Here is an 18,657-nt window from a genome sequence, read left to right as displayed (position 1 = left end):
AATTTGATTAGACGTTAACCGGAACCCTAATTAATCTGCAATACAAGTCACCAACAAGTTTACCATGAAATCAATTTTCACTGTAATTGCTTTTGCATAGATTTTCAATTTTGTTTCCCCTCGAATATTTTACCACAAACCAAACCAACCCTAAATGCATACAAAATTTTCCATACAAATTCGTACATTTGCAAATTTGTGGTTTTAACTTTGTATTAAGATAAAGTTCTCCACTCTAGAATAGTAGTATATATATATATATATTATAAGCATCATACTACATTACATTCCGCAACATTAGCGGTTTGTTCAATCCTGATCCTCTTCCACAACTTACAAAGAAAAAGGAAAAGATCGCAAATTGATGGGAAATTCTACAGCCAAACCTGATTGTCTTCTACTTAGAAATGCTTAAACAAAAGTAGTTTGCAGCAATGAGAATCGCAGGGCTTTCTCCGGACAGGTTTTCCATCCACCCTAGCAGAAACATGAATACGCAAAGTGGTTCTTTTTGGAGACATAGTGAGAAATGTGATCGGCCATAGAAGCCGATGAAGCAGTGATCTCAGCTGGAACAAGAATCTGAGTCTTCCCAGAAGCAATTCTCTTACCAGCCACATTTGCATAGAATAAGCCCGAGATTGCCGGTACGAATACATCACTCTCTGAGCAAATGTAGAAGTCAATAGCCTTCTCCAACTCGGATGCATCAGCGTCGAGGAACTTCGCCTTTTTATCAATAGGCATTATACTTTCCTGCAATGTTTTTGTTAAGAGTAAAATATAAGAGAGAAAATATGAGTTTATAAGGCTATGAAATAGACTAGCTAAATGATTGGATTCAGTCTGTGGTTTGGTTCATGTGCATTATAGCCCAAATGACCTAATTATAACAATTTCCAAAGCAGATGAGATTATGCATAGAAATACATATAAGAGAGACTGACCTTGGTGTAAGTTTTTGGGAAGAGCTCCTTCAATGAATCGAGGCTGCTATCCCACCGGGTTTGAGTCAAATATATAGTAGTCCCGCTGTTAAAACCAAGTTTTCTCAAAAATTGAGCAATCTCCTGTGGACTGTAGCAGCTCTTCGATCTAGGAGAGCCATTTCCCTGGCAACTTTTTTTCCCCAGAATGTCTACCCTCAGGTCCACGGCAATAAACTGGCCACTCGACTTCCGGCTCAACGTTCTTAAACGCTCAACCATTAAATCAACTACTTCACTAACTTCCGGTTGAAGTTCCAGGGTTCCAAACATGCCCAGACATGCAATGGAGTCGATGTTTTTCTTTTCTGAACTCTTTTTCATATTCACGGAAGGAAAGTAAGTTGCCAATCTTAGGTTCCCCTTTTCTCTGAATACTGGCTCAATAGTATCTGCAATATCCTCTTCACTGACCCGACTTGGAACCTTCACCACGGCAAGGTTTTTCGCAGATAACCTAGGGGGTGGAGTGGTAGCAACTTTGACCACTCCATCCAAGCTTTTCACAAAGTTTTCAACATTGTAGATATCTCCAAAGTTCCTGAAAATGAGAAAGAAAGCATAACCTAAGATTTTGTCGCTTAATTTTAGTATCTTCCTTCTCTTAGCGATGATGAAGCATAATGATTACTATTCAATGTCCAACCTTGATGAATACCGACTTTTACCTTTAAAGACTACTTTAGATAAATACCTAAACCGATGAAAATCACTTTTTGCTAAACATAACATCTAAAGAACTAGGGGCTAGGCAGTATGCCATCATACTACTAGCTAGATGCAACAATCTCGATACGTTAAGACGACTGCAAAAATGCCATCTTAGCACCAACCTCTTATCGCCGGGATTGCTTCCCCTAACATCAGGGAGTACAAGAGTTGCTCGTAGATATCTTGCAACTACTACTGCATCAGCAATCTGAAGAAGAAAATCACCAGAGAAAAGTGAGATATTAGAGAATGAAGAGTGCATACAGACTTTCAGCAATAACATCTTAGGATAACCAATAATTTCTGTTTTCTAACAGGATTTCCCTCAAGTCCCTCTTCCCATTTCACACGGGGAGTCCAATAGAACCCTGGTAAACATATATTTCATGACAGCATACTAATCAGGATGTCTTGCTTAAATAAGCAGACGCTAGAACAGCAGCATGATCGACTGATTCCCAACCGAAGATGATAAAAGGAAACTAATGATATGATAAAACTGAACAAAAAGAAAAATGCATATAGAATCAAGATACCTGTGAGATGTGATACTCAGGACCATTTGTCAATGAGAAGGTAAGATATCCTTGTGATTGGTCTTCCTCCTCTATTGGCAGGGTTGCAAATGAAAGACGATGTTAAAAATAAATCCCTAAAAATAGCGGTAAATTATAGGATGAGATCTTGAATGATGTGGAAGTCACAGTAACTCACCCAAAACTGGTTTACTCCAGCATGGCTTAAGGGACATGCCATCACCTTTCCAAGGCCCATCTCCCCCTGGAAGTGAAAGTTCTGAGGTTTTGGTAGTGTCATGAATGCTCAGCTTCATAAGAGGACAATAACACAAGAAAATCAGAAACCACAAAGGAACATCACACAACTTCTAAGCAAACTTCACATTCTATTCCAAATACAACACCTAGTTGTAATATATCTAGATCCCTCTTTACAGTTTGGATTTTGCCCACAAAAGGCGAAATTCCCACGCCCCGGGCTCCTACACCTGGGCCAGACAAATAGTGGAGGGTAAATCACGATGCCTCAACTTCTCACTATGTGACTCAACGACCCATTAGGTGAGAGGACCTGTGTGCCCACAAAGAGCTCACCACATTGGGTGCGTCTGCTAGGCTCGATCTTGTGTCCTGCTCACAATCTATTACCCAGAAACTAACTGGGCTTGCTAGGCTCGATCTTGTGTCCTGCTCACAATCTATCACCCAGAAACTAACTGGACTTGCTAGGCTCAATCTTGTGTCCTGCTCACAATCTATCACCTAGAAAGTAACTGGGCTTGCGAGGCTCGATCCTGTGTCTTGCCCACAATCTATCACCCAGAAACTAACTTAGGAAACAACTGAGCTACAGTTTGGGTTTTGCAATGACTACAAACAATGGATCAACTGTTTCAACAATCTACTAGAATGATTAAATCTTTTCATCAAATTGTTTCAACAGCCATTCAAGTTAACATCAAATGGATCAACTGATATACAAACAAACAACAAATGCTCAAATTCCATCAACTGAAATTAAGCTGGAACACAAAGATTAAAACCCAAAGCAAAAATGTAGGGAAATCAGAAATAGAGCTGGAGTTAACCTGAACGTGATCGAAGTGGTCTCTCTTGATCATGTTACCCAGCATTACGAACATGGTGACAGTCAGCACTCCCGCCACCACTTGTCTCGGATCCACCGCCATTTCTTCAGATCCAACACTCCTCTCTCTCCTCTTTCTCTCTCTCTCTCAAGATTCAAGAACCAACTGACCCGGAAATGGGCTCAATTGGAGCCTAAAAGACAAATAAAGGCAAGCGAGAGAAGAGAGGTGTGGCAGATTACACCATTGATGACTTGCTGGGAACTTTATAGAGCTGATGCTTACAAGCAAACAAAGGTTAACTACTAGTCAGCGTATACAAAATACATGGTGTATATATATACTGATATACAGAGCGTAGATAGATATAGCATATACGTGTAAAGAGTGGAAGCAGAGTGAAGAGTGTGATAAGAGAGAGAGAGAAGTAGGGACTGCGATTTCTTACCACCGACACTTCTCCGATAATGACTTGCCGCCTATTCCTTACTCCCCGCCTCTCCTTATTCAGCTACCTCCCTCATCATCATTATAATAAGAATTTAAGTTTTTAAAATTTTGTTTATGTAGTGATTAATTTAGTTGGTAATTGTCATCCCTATTCCCTACTCCCTAGGCTCCATTTAGATTAACAAAAAAATGCAATTGACACATTTAGTAGGCTAACAACAGCAGGTAGATCATGTCGTGTTTACTATTTATTAGTCAAATCAGCAACATTTAGAGCTAGAGGGCAAATTAAAGATATTATAGCCTTTATCAGAAGTTCCAACAACATTTAGCAAAGTATCAATGTTTTGGAAAAAATAAAACAACGCAAAAAAATGTTTACGTTTTGAAGTCAACTTTGAAACTCCATAGCTATTGCAAGAAGAGATAAAAAAGTTATTTGGAAAAATTTAGGATTTTTACAAATCTCCGTTTCCATTCTTGCACGGGATGTTGACAGAACTTTATTGTATTATCTCAAAAGAGATAGCTTAGTGAGTAAATTATGATTCTAATATCAAAATATTATGGGTATAATTATTGTCAACACTTTGTCAATTGAGTCCATTGTAGTTATCTTCTTAATGCGATTTACTTCTTATGTGTAGTTTGTAAGCTATTATTTAAAAATGAAATTTATTTAGTGTAGGTTCTTGAATAATAGTTGAGATTTTCTTTGACACCTAACAAGAAAATCTCTAAAGTGTTCATCCAAATAATAAGCCGTGATATTAGTAATTAGTTGGAAAAAAACAAAAAAAAAAAACCCACTTGATGATGTACGAAGTACAATAAAATGGCTGGGTAGGTTTGAGATGAGGAATGGTTCAAAGGTGTGTAACGTCGGTCAAAAGCCAAAAAAAGGAATAATATCTAATATGGATTTGATATGTCTATCCAGGTTTGGTGATTTCTTTTTGAGTCACAATGAAATTGTAGCAACTAATATCTGATTTGGTGAATTTTTTTGAGTGATTACAGAACTCGCAACAATTATACGAAAGTGTACAATTAATAAATTACACTTGTAATCATAGTTGAGAAAGGACCACTAAGAGGTAAATTATCATAGATTGTTTATACCTAAATTATTCAAACCAAAAAGGTCAATAGGCTACTACGGTTGGGAGTTGAACTTGTAACCTAGATTGGTTTGAATCACAAGGAAGGGGGTATCTGACTAACTTATAGCACTGTTGACCTTACGCACTCTCCTCAGCATCATGCCAATACCAGCAGCATATTCCAACAAAATCCCATGAACATCGGCATCCAAAAACGCAAGGCACTGTAAACTCCTATCGTGAATCACAAACTTGAAAACCACCAAACATAAAATTATTTATAGTTAATTTTCTAGTCCCAAAACATGAACAATGAGAGACCCTTAATCCGTGAATCATAAGCTTAGAAGCCGCCAAACATAAAATTATTTATATGGTTAAGAATGCAAAATGGACAAAGAATATGAGATCAATATAGCTACTTGGATACGCCACGCCACTTGCTTAGAATATTGTGATTGCATTCAATTAATGTGCGACATGGTACAACAAATTATATCGTGGACCATTGCATTGTGGACCATGATCATAACTGATACTGCAGTTGTGTTGAACGGATACTGTAGTTGTGTTGAAAGGAAACTGCAGTTGCACGGAACAGGGGCCGTTCATCCGTTTCACACAACTGCAGTATCCGTTCAACACAGCTGCAGTATCTTTTCAACACAACTGCAGTATCCGTTCAACACAGCTGCAATTCCTTTTCAACACAACTGCAGTATCCTTCCAACACAACTACAATATCCTTTCAACACAACTGCAGTATCAACTATGACCCATGATCCACAATGCATTGTCCATAGTATATACTGACATGGTACACAAGTATAAACAAAATGAGATTAATTAAGGGAAATGTAGGCGTAAATCAAGGCAGAAGCAACGGCTAATTAAGTGTTCAATAAATCAGACGCAATTCCACCCACCACCTGAAAAGGGATAGACGACCACCCACCTTTTTTTAATGTATTTCATTTTGTTGGTCGTCTAAAAGACAGAAAGAGGAGATATTACGCCAAAACTTATTTGCCAATCAACTGAAGATTCTTGCCTTTTCATATTTCATAAGATGCATGATTTTTGGGAAATTTGTGTGTAAAAGCGGCCTAATTACCTCCACTTTGGATTACTATGAAATTAGAAATACAACAACTTTGTAGATTTTTTTGGTTAAAAAAATAATTAATTAAATGTAAGGTGTGAAGTGTAAACTTATATTCTCAAGCAATTATTGATTGTGACATTTCAATTTGACTTATATATTTAAATCAATTTTGGGGTTACAACTTACAATAAGTTGGTATAAAATGCCCAAATATATAAATTTGATACCCAGGGTCAGGACGCCTTTATCACATTTAAGCAAATTTTTAACCTTGGGAAGCCGAGTATCTCAATGACCCCATCTTTTAAGTGAGAATCGAACTTTATGCTGTCGTTGGAACAAGATTTCTAAGGTGACTTTTGAACAATTGAGCTAAGTTTCGCGATATTTCAATAGTATTTTCATATTTGACTAATCTGACATGAGTTATTACTTGAGTTAATTTTTTAAACACATTCTTTTATTCACAAAATTACCAAAATTCCATTAATGATAACTAAATTCTTTTTCTCAAAAACAAGTTGTTGATATACTATTTCAATTCTAAAGCATAATGTAATCTCAAAAACAAGTTGTTTATCTGTTGGAGGGTTATGTTATTGGGTGGCTTAGTAGGTGTTAAACGATTTTCATTGTTGTAATGATGGTGAAACGTATTGAGCTTAATATTGTGAAAATTGTTATACTATCAACCATGATGCATATTATAAGGTGTACTATTAATATACATTTTAATCAACATGATTGGCGTAGTGGTTTAACACCCGTCTCTTAAGTATGAGATTGGGGGTAGGATTAGTCTTTTGACTGCCAGCCGGAATGATATCTTTGAGAAAAACCCAAAAAAAAAATTAATATACATTTTTTATACATTAGGTTGCTTAAACACTGTACACACAAGAGACTTTCATCATCTCTTATCAGTCAAGGTTTTTCAATATTGATGACCGATCACTTTAAAGCCTTGCTCCAATGTTAGTATGAAAGACATATACGTATTTATTTTTAGTATATTACGTGTTCATTTTTTATGGTTCATTTTTAGTATACTGTAGATTCATTTTGAATGTATTGCATTACTAAAAATAAACATATAGTTTATTAAAAATGAACCAATATCCTAAAAATGAATATGTATTGATGGTCTACCTTGTAATATAGACCATGGTGCATGGTATAACTATACGCGACGACAAATCATACCATGGACCATGGTCTACTTTGCATTGTAGACCGTGGTCCAAAAATAACATTCAAATTTTGTATCTGTAGTTGACACATTCTGTATCTGCAGTTGACATTGTGTGTCATCAATTATTAAGTTATTTGTTTACATGTATAGAAATTATTAACTGTAGGTATACAATGTGTTAACTGAAAGTAGAGAATTTTTGTATCAAGATTCACAATGCAATATGAACCATGATCCATGATATAACAATTGTATTGCGACTTGATTTTAATTTGTTGGGGTTGGGCTCATAATTCTTGACTGTTATTGGACCATGCAAATGCCTAGCAAGAAAAATCTTAGACTAAGAAGTGAAGGCCCTTTAAGTGGATAAAAGTCCAAAATCAGACATGGGCCTTGGGCCCATCAACACAGTTAACTTCGAGATCGAGTCTTTGATGTCAAATTAGTATGTGAATCATGGTTCACATAGTACTGTATAGATTATAAAAAATACATATTTTATATAAGAAAATACATTATTTAAATAATATATTTTTAATACTCAAATAATATATTTATACTTAATATAAAGTACATTTTTAATATATTAAATACACATTATTTAATAGTATACAAAATAATATATTTTTATTACTTAAATAATATATTTTATATTTATGGTCTACACAGCTGTAATCGTGATCCACACAAATACACAATAACCATAGGAAATTAATTAAACCCCGACCCGGATTATATTATGGAAAAATAGAATCGGTTAATTTACAGAGGAACAGTTTTCTGAGAGAAGGAAGAAATGGCGTCTACTGCAGCGGTGCCGTTTTGGAGAGCAGCTGGGATGACCTACATTACATACTCCAATTTGTGCGCGAACCTGGTGAGGAACTGTCTCAAGGAGCCCTACAAGTCCGAAGCTGTGAGCCGTGAGAAGGTTCACTACTCCGTCTCCAAATGGGCCGATGGAAAGCCGCAGAAGCCCAGTAAGCACTCATTCCTTGTCTCTTGTACCGATTCACAGTCCTGATTCTCTTGTGTCGCGTTGTTTTAAGCAATGTGAACCGATTGTTTGATCGTTTGTCATTCCTTCTCCATTTTCGGCCGATGTTTTGAATTTTGTAGTTATATAGGTTGATTTGATGCATTGGGTAATTTAATTTTGTTGTTTGGTGTGGGGAATTTGTTTTGAGTGATTCCAGGGTTTGAGTTCTCCTTGAATGATGATCTGCATTTCTCTATGATCGTTAGTATTGATGTTTTTGTCATTGGTGACTTGATGGATATCAATTAAGTCTAGTTCGTGATGAGATTATGTAAACTGGGGAAGAGTGTAGCAAAATCAAATCCTGTGGGTTAAATGAAGCAAAAGGCTTTAAGATTTTGAATGCTTTTATTGACCGTTGGTTTGGCAGATTGACCTACATAGTGGCAGTGCTTAAAAGCGTTTTATAGGTTTTAGGGTGAAAAAATCCAAATCTTTGCATGTTGTGGCTATCCAAACCTTGTAAAGAAATATTTGTTCAATTTTATTCTTTTTTATTTTTATTTTTTTTTTAACAGATAAATCCCATCCAATTTGAATTGGCTTACAATTTTATAAAAGAATAAAAGAGTCTAGTTGTTTTCCCACTGAACGTAACTTTTTGTAAAAGAATCTATCAGTTTCATGCAGGTTTATGGCATAGGATATGTTATAGTGACTTTAATGTAATTTGCATGTGATATTTCAACATTATCATCAACTGTAGAGTGAATTCTCTATGTATGGCAAACATATATGCTAGTTCAAGCTGGATTCATTTATTTATTGGTGACTTGGTTTAAAATATGGTTAGAATTCCTCTAATGCTTTAAATTTTGGTATTAATGTCCAACCTTGAAATTTTAGTTGTAATTGTCACAACATTAGAAGGTTGGGTAACTTGGGTTTATTTTCATAATTAAGCCCATTTTATATTATCAAGAATTCCCTTTTCTCCTTTTGATGAGTGGAATATGTGTATGCTTAATTTTCTATACATTCTGCTACTAATTAACTTCACTAATCAAATTCTGTTTTGTTAATCCATGGAAAATTGGCAACGTGAGCTGCTTCATTGGCATGGGCATGATCTCATGTCTGTCTTAGTCAAAGGGAGTTGTTGAGAATTGCTTGAAGTTATCCTTTCTTGAACTGAGAAATGAATTTTATCCAAACAGCACAGTGAGAAAGTGTCTGTAACTTCATCAACCAAACATTAATTTAAAGTTCTCTAATCTGTTACATAAACTCTTCTTTTGGACTCGACATCTACATCTTCATTTTCATTGTTTTCCACTTTCCTTGTCTTTAAAGATTTTACGTTTTGGATTTAGATATTGGATGCGGTGTTGGAGTCAACTTCTTTTTAAGTCATAGAATGGACTGTTGGATAACGGATATTGCATGTCATTCTCGTTAAGGTTTGAAGATTAGGAATTTGAAATTGCAGAGCATCTGACGTTGACTAGGGAGACGATAGAGTGTAGGCTAAATTGTGAGGGACATGGAATTTTGGATTATTGTACCTGTATTTATTCATGTTTCACTGTTTCAGCGAGCATTTTTGCTTCTGCATGGCCGCATTGGGTATATGCTGTTGTGCTCCCTTTCATGCACAGTGCCACACAGTGGTTTTCTGTTGTCTTAGACTTTGAAGTCTATTGAAAAACTTCAAATTTTCATGCACCTGATCGCTGATTTTCTTCCAATTGGTTTTGTTGACAGCTATCCGCTCAGATACTTCTGAAGAATAATGTTGATCTTGGGCTCTGATGATCTGTTGATAAATTAGCAAGTTTTGAATGTTGAGTTTTGTACTCCCAAATGTCTTCCAGAATGCTACTATGGGCACAAAATATTGTTGGTCAATGATGTAGCAGCTGAATGATCTTCAACATGTTAGACACATGCGATGATATTACCTTGTGGGATTTTTATTTTTATTTTTATTATTTTTATTTTTTATTTTGGGTTTCAAACGGGATTTATTATAGTTTTGTTTTGTTTCATTAATGTAACCAAACTTGATAACATTACACTGCAATAATTTATAATTCCTCAGTGGTGATGTGCGATGCTTCTTTGAAGTATGCAATATGATGATTTCATGTTAAATTTGTGCTTCACTGATTCATATCAAGTTTCTATTCTTTGTTATTCTCCTTACATTTTTTTTTCCCATTTAATGCCCTTTAAGAGCAGCAATGCCCATTAGAATTCAAAATGGGCTTCCTGGTCAAAGCATAGGAAACAACACATATTCCATTTAGCTTATGGAATGAAAAAAATAATTGATAATATACACACATTTATAGGACCTTAACTATGTTAAGTTACCAACTTACCAATTGATAAAATGGTGTAAGTTGGTTGCATCATATCTCTTTGTTCTAGTTATGTAATGCAGCTTACAGTCGCTTGTGCATCTATCTATATTATTTACAGGTTAATACCAGTCTCCCTAAACTTACAGTTGTCTGCTTCATCTTTCAGCAGCTGCACTTTCTGTTACTAAAATGGTGTCATGATCTGGACTAGGTGGTTCTGTTGACATGAACCCTTCGTCACAAGTGAAGACTCCTGGAGATTGGGCAATGATGGTTTGTGGAAATGGCGGGCTAGTATCAGGCATCTTATTTGGGGAAGCCACGCTTTCATTTCCTTCTCCAGGCTTTTCAGTTCCATTTGGAGAGTCCCCATTCCCTTCATAAAAGACTGTAGCTAATGCACAGATTTTTTGCCAGGTGGTTGAATCATCAGACTCCAAGATCTCTTTGTTCTGATTAAGGAATCTGAAAAAGAAGATGAGAAGAGCAGATGATGCTGATGCTCCAGCTATGAGGAAAATGCCCTTGAAACTATCAAGTGGTAAGCTATCTGATGCCAGGAGAGTTCTATCTTGCTGTGAACAATCTGTCTCGTTCCTGAACCACTTATCGGTAATTCTCATCATGCTTTCACTTTCCATCACACTTAAGACTGCTCTTGAGATGTCGGGCACCAGAGGTGATCCTTTTGGGAATGCCTGCAATAAGAATTTTGTGAGAAACTTTCAAGAAAATGTAGTTACAAAGTCAAGATACCAATAAGGCAATAAGTGAAGGTTAGTGAGCTTACAAATCCGAACCCTGCTGTCTTGTAGGTTGGTCCAATCATGGTGTATTTCCCGCAGTACTTTGCAAGGAAGAGCCTGATGTAGGGAAGCTCGTCGACAATGGCAGCAACACCTCCATTTTGGCTTCCTTTGGTAAGGGCTTCATCATACTGTTCTAATGTGCTGTAATTCAGAAACTTTGAGCTGTCAAATTTCATCTTCTTTAAGAGGCCTTTGACAAAGGAGCCATCTTGGTATCCAACAGGTTCTTGGTTCTTTATGAGATCTTCAACATTTGTGATGGTTGGTTGAAGCTGCTGCACGGTTAACATGGACGTTAAGCTGGCCGTATAGCTTGATGTCAGCACCAGAACTACAAACACCCAGACAATGATCACAAATCTTGATAGATTGCTTATCACCTTTTCCCCTGCAACATAGTTGATTTTCACTGTCATGAGAAAACCGAGCCTTTAAGGTTAGTTTGTTTTGTTCTTTTTATTGGGAGACTTACTGTGAGCATACACTAGAGTGGAGAAGGAGAACCAGAAGATCATCCCAACTTGCTTGTGACGAGGACCTTGAAACTCTTTGTTTACGCGATGTTCAAGTACCCAGATCACAAAGCCAATGAAGATGAAGAAAGCCCCAGTTGTCACCCAAAGTTCAGTCTTCAGAGGTCTCAAGAAAATCCAGGCACTCTTCCTCATATCTTGCTTCACCGGGACAATGGTGGTAACTCCAGATTCTGTAAATGGTAACGAGAATTCAACGTATTCAGACCTGTCTGCTAGGATGGTTACATCACCAACTACTGCATCAAAATTCTGTTGAAATCCAAGAAATTCAAATGCAATGTGGACATATGGTTAGCATTCATCAACAGACAACATTCAACAGACATGAAAGCAGAAGATATGAAAGCACAAGCAATAGTATTACCCCGAGATTTATCTGGTCAACAAAATCATCATAGTCTGGAAGGTTTTGTGTGGGGAGCAGACTAAAAGGTATGTAATCAAATGGAACTGCATAAGGTAAATTCCTAATAACTTCTTCAAAAACATCTATGCAGAAACCAGTTGCAGTTGTTCTGTTTGTCTGAGGATCCACCGTCACTTTAACAAATTGTTCAAGCCCCCCTTTAGATGGAACTCCAATTCTCAACTTCTTTTTCTCATTTGTTGGAATTTCCCAGCCTTTAGGAACAACATTAGAGTCACCTGGCCAGCTGATCCCAAGATCATCCCTGTTAGCTGTGATCACAGTTCTGTCAGTAGGTTTCAGTTTCTTGGAAATCCCATACTCTTCTGTCCAGAATCCAATCCCTTTCCCTCTGCCATTCACATTCACTATCTGAAATGCAGATGGCTGCAACTCTCCATCAACAATATGGAAATCACCACTTAGCCCTCTGAGTCTAATGTTTCTGATTGATTTAATGAGTGAAGGCCCCAAATCTGAGGTCCCAATTGCATCTAAGTCTGTCAAATTCTCTCCACTGATCGCTCTCGTGAAATTTTGATGGGCAGTGTCTACTCTCTCGAACGCCATAGCTAATGCTGTGATGCTGTCATATGCCCACAACCCGAAAACATCTAGTTCTGCTGTCTCCGCGTCTGGATTCTCTTGATAAAACTTCTTTCTCCATCTCCTAGTGAAGTTTTTCAGCTGAATTGATGATTTCACATAAGGCTTTACACCTATCACTCCCTCCATATTATCAAGTGTCGTAGGGTCCATAGAATCTAAAACATTCGTGAAAGCATCCGTGATTATCCACACATATCCCTGGCTCATCATCCCAGCATCTTTCGCCTTCTGAAAAAGGCGAGAACCAATTGTTGGCAGCAAGTGCACAACAAACACCCTAGTCTGCATTGTCATTAACTTGTAGAGTTCTGTGATGATTTCATCATCTTCAGCTGAAGGCTGGAGAATACTTCTGTATGGTACAGAAACACCAACTTCCACCATAGCATCTGTCAAATGGGGAAGAACCCCACTCCCAAAATTACTATTCTCATATATAAACACCACCTGCCTCCACCCAAAAGCCTTAACAATGGCAGCAATGGCTTTAACCTGAGCGCGCGAACTCTGGCCCACTCTGATGAAGTATGAACTTTGGTTGGGTGAAAGTGCAGGACTTGTTGCTGGAGATAGTATGGGAACTTTCACTTTCTTCCCAATATCTATCACGAAATCTGCCTGTGTTGACATCTGAGGCCCCAAGATTGCTTGAACCTTATCATTTTTCAACAGGCCTATAGCTGCACAGACACTGATCAAAGTTTAGAATCTCATAATACTAAAGCATATGAACATGTGGCAACCATAGTCAAGTTGGTCAAGTTGTTAACTTAGTAACCATAAAGTTACAAGTCCAACTCCCAGCGGGACCTATTCACTTTCTTGGTTTGAGTTTGGTTAGTTATGGACAACCTAGATTGGTTTACTTCCTTGTGATCCTTGTAGCTAGGGTCACAAGGCCAGGTTTATCCAGTGCAATTGTTGTCGGCTAGGGTCATAATGCTGGGTTTATCTATTTTTGGTTTGAGCTGCCTAGACTTATTTACGTTATTGTGGTCCTTTGTTGGCTAGGGTCACAAGGCCGGGTTTATCTGGTGCCTTGGCTGTCAGCTAGGATTACAATGTCGGGTTTATCCAATGCAGTGGCTGCGGGTTTGCCTCATCATCCAAAAAAAAAAAGCATATGAACATTTATAAACTGACTTGTTTTGAACATTTACCTGCAGATGCTGCATCAACATCATCATTATTTGAGTCTCTGAAGTGGGGGGAAATCCGGGCTCTGTGATCGCGAGTGGCATAGAAATCAGCAAGAGCTAGTGAAATACAGGTCTGCCTCATCTTCCCAGACTCGGTCTTCAAATCAAGAATCACACCAACATCTACCTTTACAGCACTGGAATTCTGGGCAGAAAGTGATGTTGTGTAAAAGGTGGTGATGATGGCAACCTTAAGCAGAAAAGGTAGAAAGAATCTTGAAATCTTCATTTTAGCTTTCTCATAAAGAACCATGGGCTGTTACAAAAAGATTCATGTCTTGGGGAATCACTGAGTTATATGGGTTTTGATTGGTGTGTAAGGAACCAACTGTAAGGACCGTGACAGTGTTCTTTGTCACAGTCTCCATACGTAAGCGCGTGGATAAATTCACTAGAGACAAACAAATTCTACCAAGAAAGAATGCGTCAATAGTCAACATGAAGATTATTGATAGAATCCCATGTCAAAGAACAATCCTTATGTGTTTTATAGAATATCATGGATGAGTTCACACTACATTGTGAATCTTGGTTTATGTGTATGTGTTTTATATTGTGAATTTTTGTGTATTATGTTATAAAATTTGATACCTTAAGAATATAAATTATGTACCTAGATTAGTAATTGTGTTATGTTATGAATTTTTGTGTCTTGTTTTATGAATTTCTGTGACTTGTGTTGTGAAATTCTGTGACTAGAACACAAATTATGTGCATAAATCAAATTTGAAAAATAAGTAAATATATATATGTGCATGTCTTGTGTTATGATTTTTTGTGTCTTGTATTATGAAATTATGTATCTTACGTATATAAATTTTGTGTCTTGTCATTTCAGTCTAGGGTCTATAATGTTATGTGTCTTGTATTGTAATTTTTTGTACTATGAAATTCTTTACTTGAGAGTGAATTTTGTACCTTATTGTTTCAATTTAAGATTTATAATAGTCTGTGGATTCCGATTCATAATATAAATTGCCGTCAAAGAACATACTAGTTAATTAGTTTAAGTTTTATTTTGCCCATAGGGCTTTCTTCGCCCAATGGTTTTGCCTTCCAAAGAGAATTTATTAAGTTGGCGAAATTCTTATATGTGACTATCAAGATTTAATAATATATTTTTACCCATAATTTATTACTCCTAAACCAGTTGAACTGTCTTGCTTGCCCGTGCGGGCAGTCAAATTTTATTTTATTTTAATGTTTGCTTGTCTTACGTGCATTATTTATGACTCAAATTTAGAATGAAATTGACAAATTTAATTAAGATGCTATATTTATATTTTATAACAATACGATTAGTTCTTTGGAGGAAGAATAATGGTTGAAAAAATAGCTTAAACTGATATTAAAAATGCGTATTTTAAGGTATAATTTTGAATTTTGATTAGGGTTGTGTCAAAGTCGATTTAGATTAAAATTTTCTAGTGACAATGAATTTGATATATTGTTTGCTCAAAATAGATAATGAGTCCATGAGAAATTAATTTAATCATCTAGTTAGAAAAAAATGGAGTATGAAATTTTTTTAGTACAATTGTCTCATATAAAAAAATGTGAATTTACACTAGTATAGATACAATTTAACTTTCCAAGGACGTTAAATTATTTAACATAGAGACTCTTTAAAATCATATTTATTAGCACATGAAAGTGTGAAATACAATAGCTTTATTCCATTGTTTAGCTCTTATTGATCTTGACCTTTTTAGTTTGAGTTAGACATGTATGATACTTCTTAGGCCATTTACCTCTTTATAATTTTTTACCAGCTATAATCACAATGCAGACTTTACACATATTCTCTTACTTATCAAATGGTAAATCAAATATATTCTCTTACTTATCAAATTGTAAAATATATCTATTTTCATGCTATTTTATTTTCATTTCTAACTCATTTCGTGGATTAATTTGAGTTGCTGTAAATCTTGAAAACGAAGAGCTAGGCGACTGGATATAATTTGGCTTGACTTATTCAAGCCGACTTTTAACGCTGTTGGCACAACATGTAGGACTATATTCCCTAGCCTTTTATTCACAACTTGTTTTGTTGAATGTTGAATGGACTTGTAACCGCCATTTCAATTGCGGCTTTAGAGCATTCACAATAGATGATTTTTCGTTAGTTTTTACAGACTTTTTTGTCATAAGAAAAGAGAAAAGATAAGAAAGAATTCCAAGGCCTCCTTGCAAGACCCTGGTTTTTGTGGGACCCGCAAACGAGAAAAACACCAAAAACAAGTAAAGTCACGTGCGTTTTTGGCACATGTAACGCCCACGCGCCGCACATTACAGCGTGTCATATTTGTTTGTCGTTATTGTTTGTTTTTTTTCTTCTTGTTTTTATATTGTATAATGTACATTCAATACACAAATAATGTACATTTAGTATATTAAAAATGTACTACCTCCGTCTCATTTTGGTTGTCTGGTTCGTTTAACGAAGCTTGACTGAAGTTATTTTCGATCCAATTTTTCATAATATTAAGTTTAGCATTAATATATAAAATTTATATATTTAGAAACTACATTAAGTACTATAAAACATTAAAAAAATTTAAAAATAATAAAAAAATTACTAAAAAAATAAGCAATGAAGAAAGAATTGGTTTGACCAATGAATAGTAAATAAGACAGGTAAAATGGGACAGAGGAAGTATTTTTTGTTATGGTCAACACAACACTGGTGGACCATAGTCCATGCAATAATTCGGCCCTGTTTGGTAAATGATTGTTAGCTGATTGGGTTGGTTGTTTGGGTTAGAAGGTATGATTTGTTGATAATATTGGCCGATTGTAGAAAGTTGTTTGATAAATTAGTTGTTAGCTGATAGTTGTTTGGTATAATTTCTTTTCTCAAAAAGCTAATTGAAAAGGCTGCTTTGAGTAGCATTTTGAATTTTAGCATTTTGGAGTTACAAAAAGTTTATTATTTACCAACTAATAGTGGTCAAATAAGCGAAAATTGACTGATAAGCTGATTATTTACCAAACAGAGCCGACACATTTTTCTCGTACTTTTGTGAAATTCAGTAGGTAAATTGTAAACATCGGTATATTTTGACCCGAAGTTACATTGCAAAGTGGATCCCTGTCAATGGCATAACTGTCACATGCTCTTATTGGTCAAGCGTAAATCATAAACAGCGGCGTTGGCGGGGCGGAGAACAGAAATACGGAGTAGCACTTCCATTTTTCAGCCACCGAGTGCGAGTCTCAGCCAGCTAGGGTTTTGCTGCGATTCCAGAGAGCGAGGGAAGAGCGAGACTTCTGTAGGCTTTAGCCATGGCGACCACCAAAGTTCAGAGGATTATGACTCAACCATTGTACTTCTACTCAACCTTATTTTTGAGCTGCTTTATGTTCTCATACAGTTTCATTTTCATGTTCGTTCAGCTTAATCGCTGGCTAATTGGCGTCTTTTTTATTTTTATTTTTTATTTTTTAATATTAGAATTTGATATTCAGATTTCTCCAGAGTGAAAGTCCATTGTGATGCCTTGTCTTTTGCTTGAATGTTGAAATTTGCTTAGATTAATGACCTTCACTGGCTCTATTTTTATTTACTATATATGGTGAATTTGTAAGCAGAAATCTCGCATTCAGATATGGCTTTTTGAACAGAAGGATCTTAGAATCGAAGGCCGCATTATTGTAAGTATTTTTATTCGTGTTCCTAGTCTCCTAGCTTATGCTCTATGCTCCATATTGCCAGTAATTGTGTACGGACAAGTTTGCAAACCTATATATTGATATCAAAGTTTAACTTATTCCGTTATTTAGTGGCTGCTATTGATTCCTTGTAATTATTATTATTTGGCTTAATGCTAATGATAATATGTTTTCTAGTGTGCTTATATTTAAACAAATTAACTCAAATATTTCTGGTGGGTTTTGCTGAGTTAGTTTTTGCATGTTGAGATTCCGTAGGCATCCATAGTTCCATACTATAGAATGTTTCATTTTCCAGCATTACAACTGTGTTGCCATGTGGCTTGATAAGTTCTTGGGAGGATTCATCTTTATTTGGTAACAATAGTTGATACTATTAGATAAGCAGGGGCTAGGATGTGCCCTGACTTGTGAAGTGTGAGCACTTCATCAATTTAAGCAATGAAGTGATGTGAGCCAGAAGAAAATACTCAAGACCTGTAAAGTGAGGCAAAGGCACTAACATGTGCTTTGCTGCGTATTTCTTGTGAATTGTGAAGCAGTCATAATTCATAAAGTGTGCTTATGTTAAATTTGATAAAAATCAGCTGCCAATCCCTAGAAATGAGCCTCAAATTAGCAGGTATTCTAACAACAAGTCTCTAAGACTTAGGCACTTAGCTGCAGCCTGCAGATCAGTAAAAAGTTTTGGAAATATGCCACATGTTGACAGAAATGAACACTCTCTACTCTACCCTTAAATTTTTTATTTCATTTTCTCCTTCTGAACAATCACAGGCTTGGTTGGACCCTGCTCTTTGTTTTGTTTTTGTTTTTGTTCTTTTTTGTTTTGTTTTTTTGTTTTTTTGTTTTGTTTTGTTTTGTTTTTGTTTTTGTTTTGTGTTTTGTTTTTTGTTTTTTGTTTTTTTTTTTTTTTTTTTTT

General features: G+C 36.1%; 2 protein-coding genes and 2 long non-coding RNA genes across 7 annotated transcripts in view; 2 read left to right on the top strand and 2 right to left on the bottom strand.

The window, feature by feature from the left end:
- Positions 1-183: 183 nt before the first annotated feature.
- LOC116022900 (protein MANNAN SYNTHESIS-RELATED 1) lies at positions 184-3,805 on the bottom strand. The gene is made up of 7 exons (XM_031263803.1): positions 3,752-3,805; positions 3,304-3,577; positions 2,412-2,523; positions 2,234-2,304; positions 1,820-1,905; positions 948-1,527; positions 184-756 (listed from the first exon to the last, which is right to left on the bottom strand). Exons 2-7 carry the CDS (start codon positions 3,403-3,405, stop codon positions 478-480), a joined length of 1,230 nt encoding a protein of 409 aa, XP_031119663.1. The 5' UTR covers positions 3,406-3,577; positions 3,752-3,805; the 3' UTR covers positions 184-477.
- A 6,118-nt stretch (positions 3,806-9,923) lies between these two features.
- Positions 9,924-14,160, top strand: LOC116022379. The gene is made up of 5 exons (XR_004099173.1): positions 9,924-10,099; positions 10,668-11,113; positions 11,317-11,421; positions 11,534-12,278; positions 14,028-14,160. It is a non-coding gene; the product is annotated as an uncharacterized LOC116022379 (long non-coding RNA).
- Positions 10,305-14,307, bottom strand: LOC116022378 (glutamate receptor 2.7-like). 2 transcript variants are annotated; one of them, XM_031263086.1, is made up of 5 exons: positions 14,022-14,307; positions 12,211-13,541; positions 11,783-12,095; positions 11,292-11,698; positions 10,305-11,199 (listed from the first exon to the last, which is right to left on the bottom strand). In XM_031263086.1, the coding sequence occupies exons 1-5, from the start codon at positions 14,287-14,289 to the stop codon at positions 10,657-10,659; spliced, it is 2,862 nt and encodes a 953-aa protein (XP_031118946.1). In that variant the 5' UTR covers positions 14,290-14,307; the 3' UTR covers positions 10,305-10,656. The 2 variants fall into 2 exon arrangements, with proteins under 2 accessions (XP_031118946.1, XP_031118947.1); XM_031263087.1 differs by having other exon boundaries at positions 12,211-13,552; positions 14,022-14,125.
- Positions 14,308-17,105: 2,798 nt separating this feature from the next.
- LOC116022269 overlaps positions 17,106-18,657 on the top strand; it is a 4,455-nt gene continuing 2,903 nt past the window's right edge. For all 3 annotated transcript variants that reach the window (XR_004099165.1, XR_004099166.1, XR_004099164.1), the window contains exons 1-2: positions 17,106-17,389; positions 17,655-17,717. This is a non-coding gene — a long non-coding RNA (uncharacterized LOC116022269). The remainder of the gene's footprint in view (positions 17,390-17,654; positions 17,718-18,657) is intronic.

Source organism: Ipomoea triloba, chromosome 6, assembly GCF_003576645.1.
Source record: "Ipomoea triloba cultivar NCNSP0323 chromosome 6, ASM357664v1".
NCBI classification, from domain to species: Eukaryota; Viridiplantae; Streptophyta; class Magnoliopsida; order Solanales; family Convolvulaceae; genus Ipomoea; species Ipomoea triloba.
This window is presented reverse-complemented; position numbering and strand designations above follow the sequence as displayed.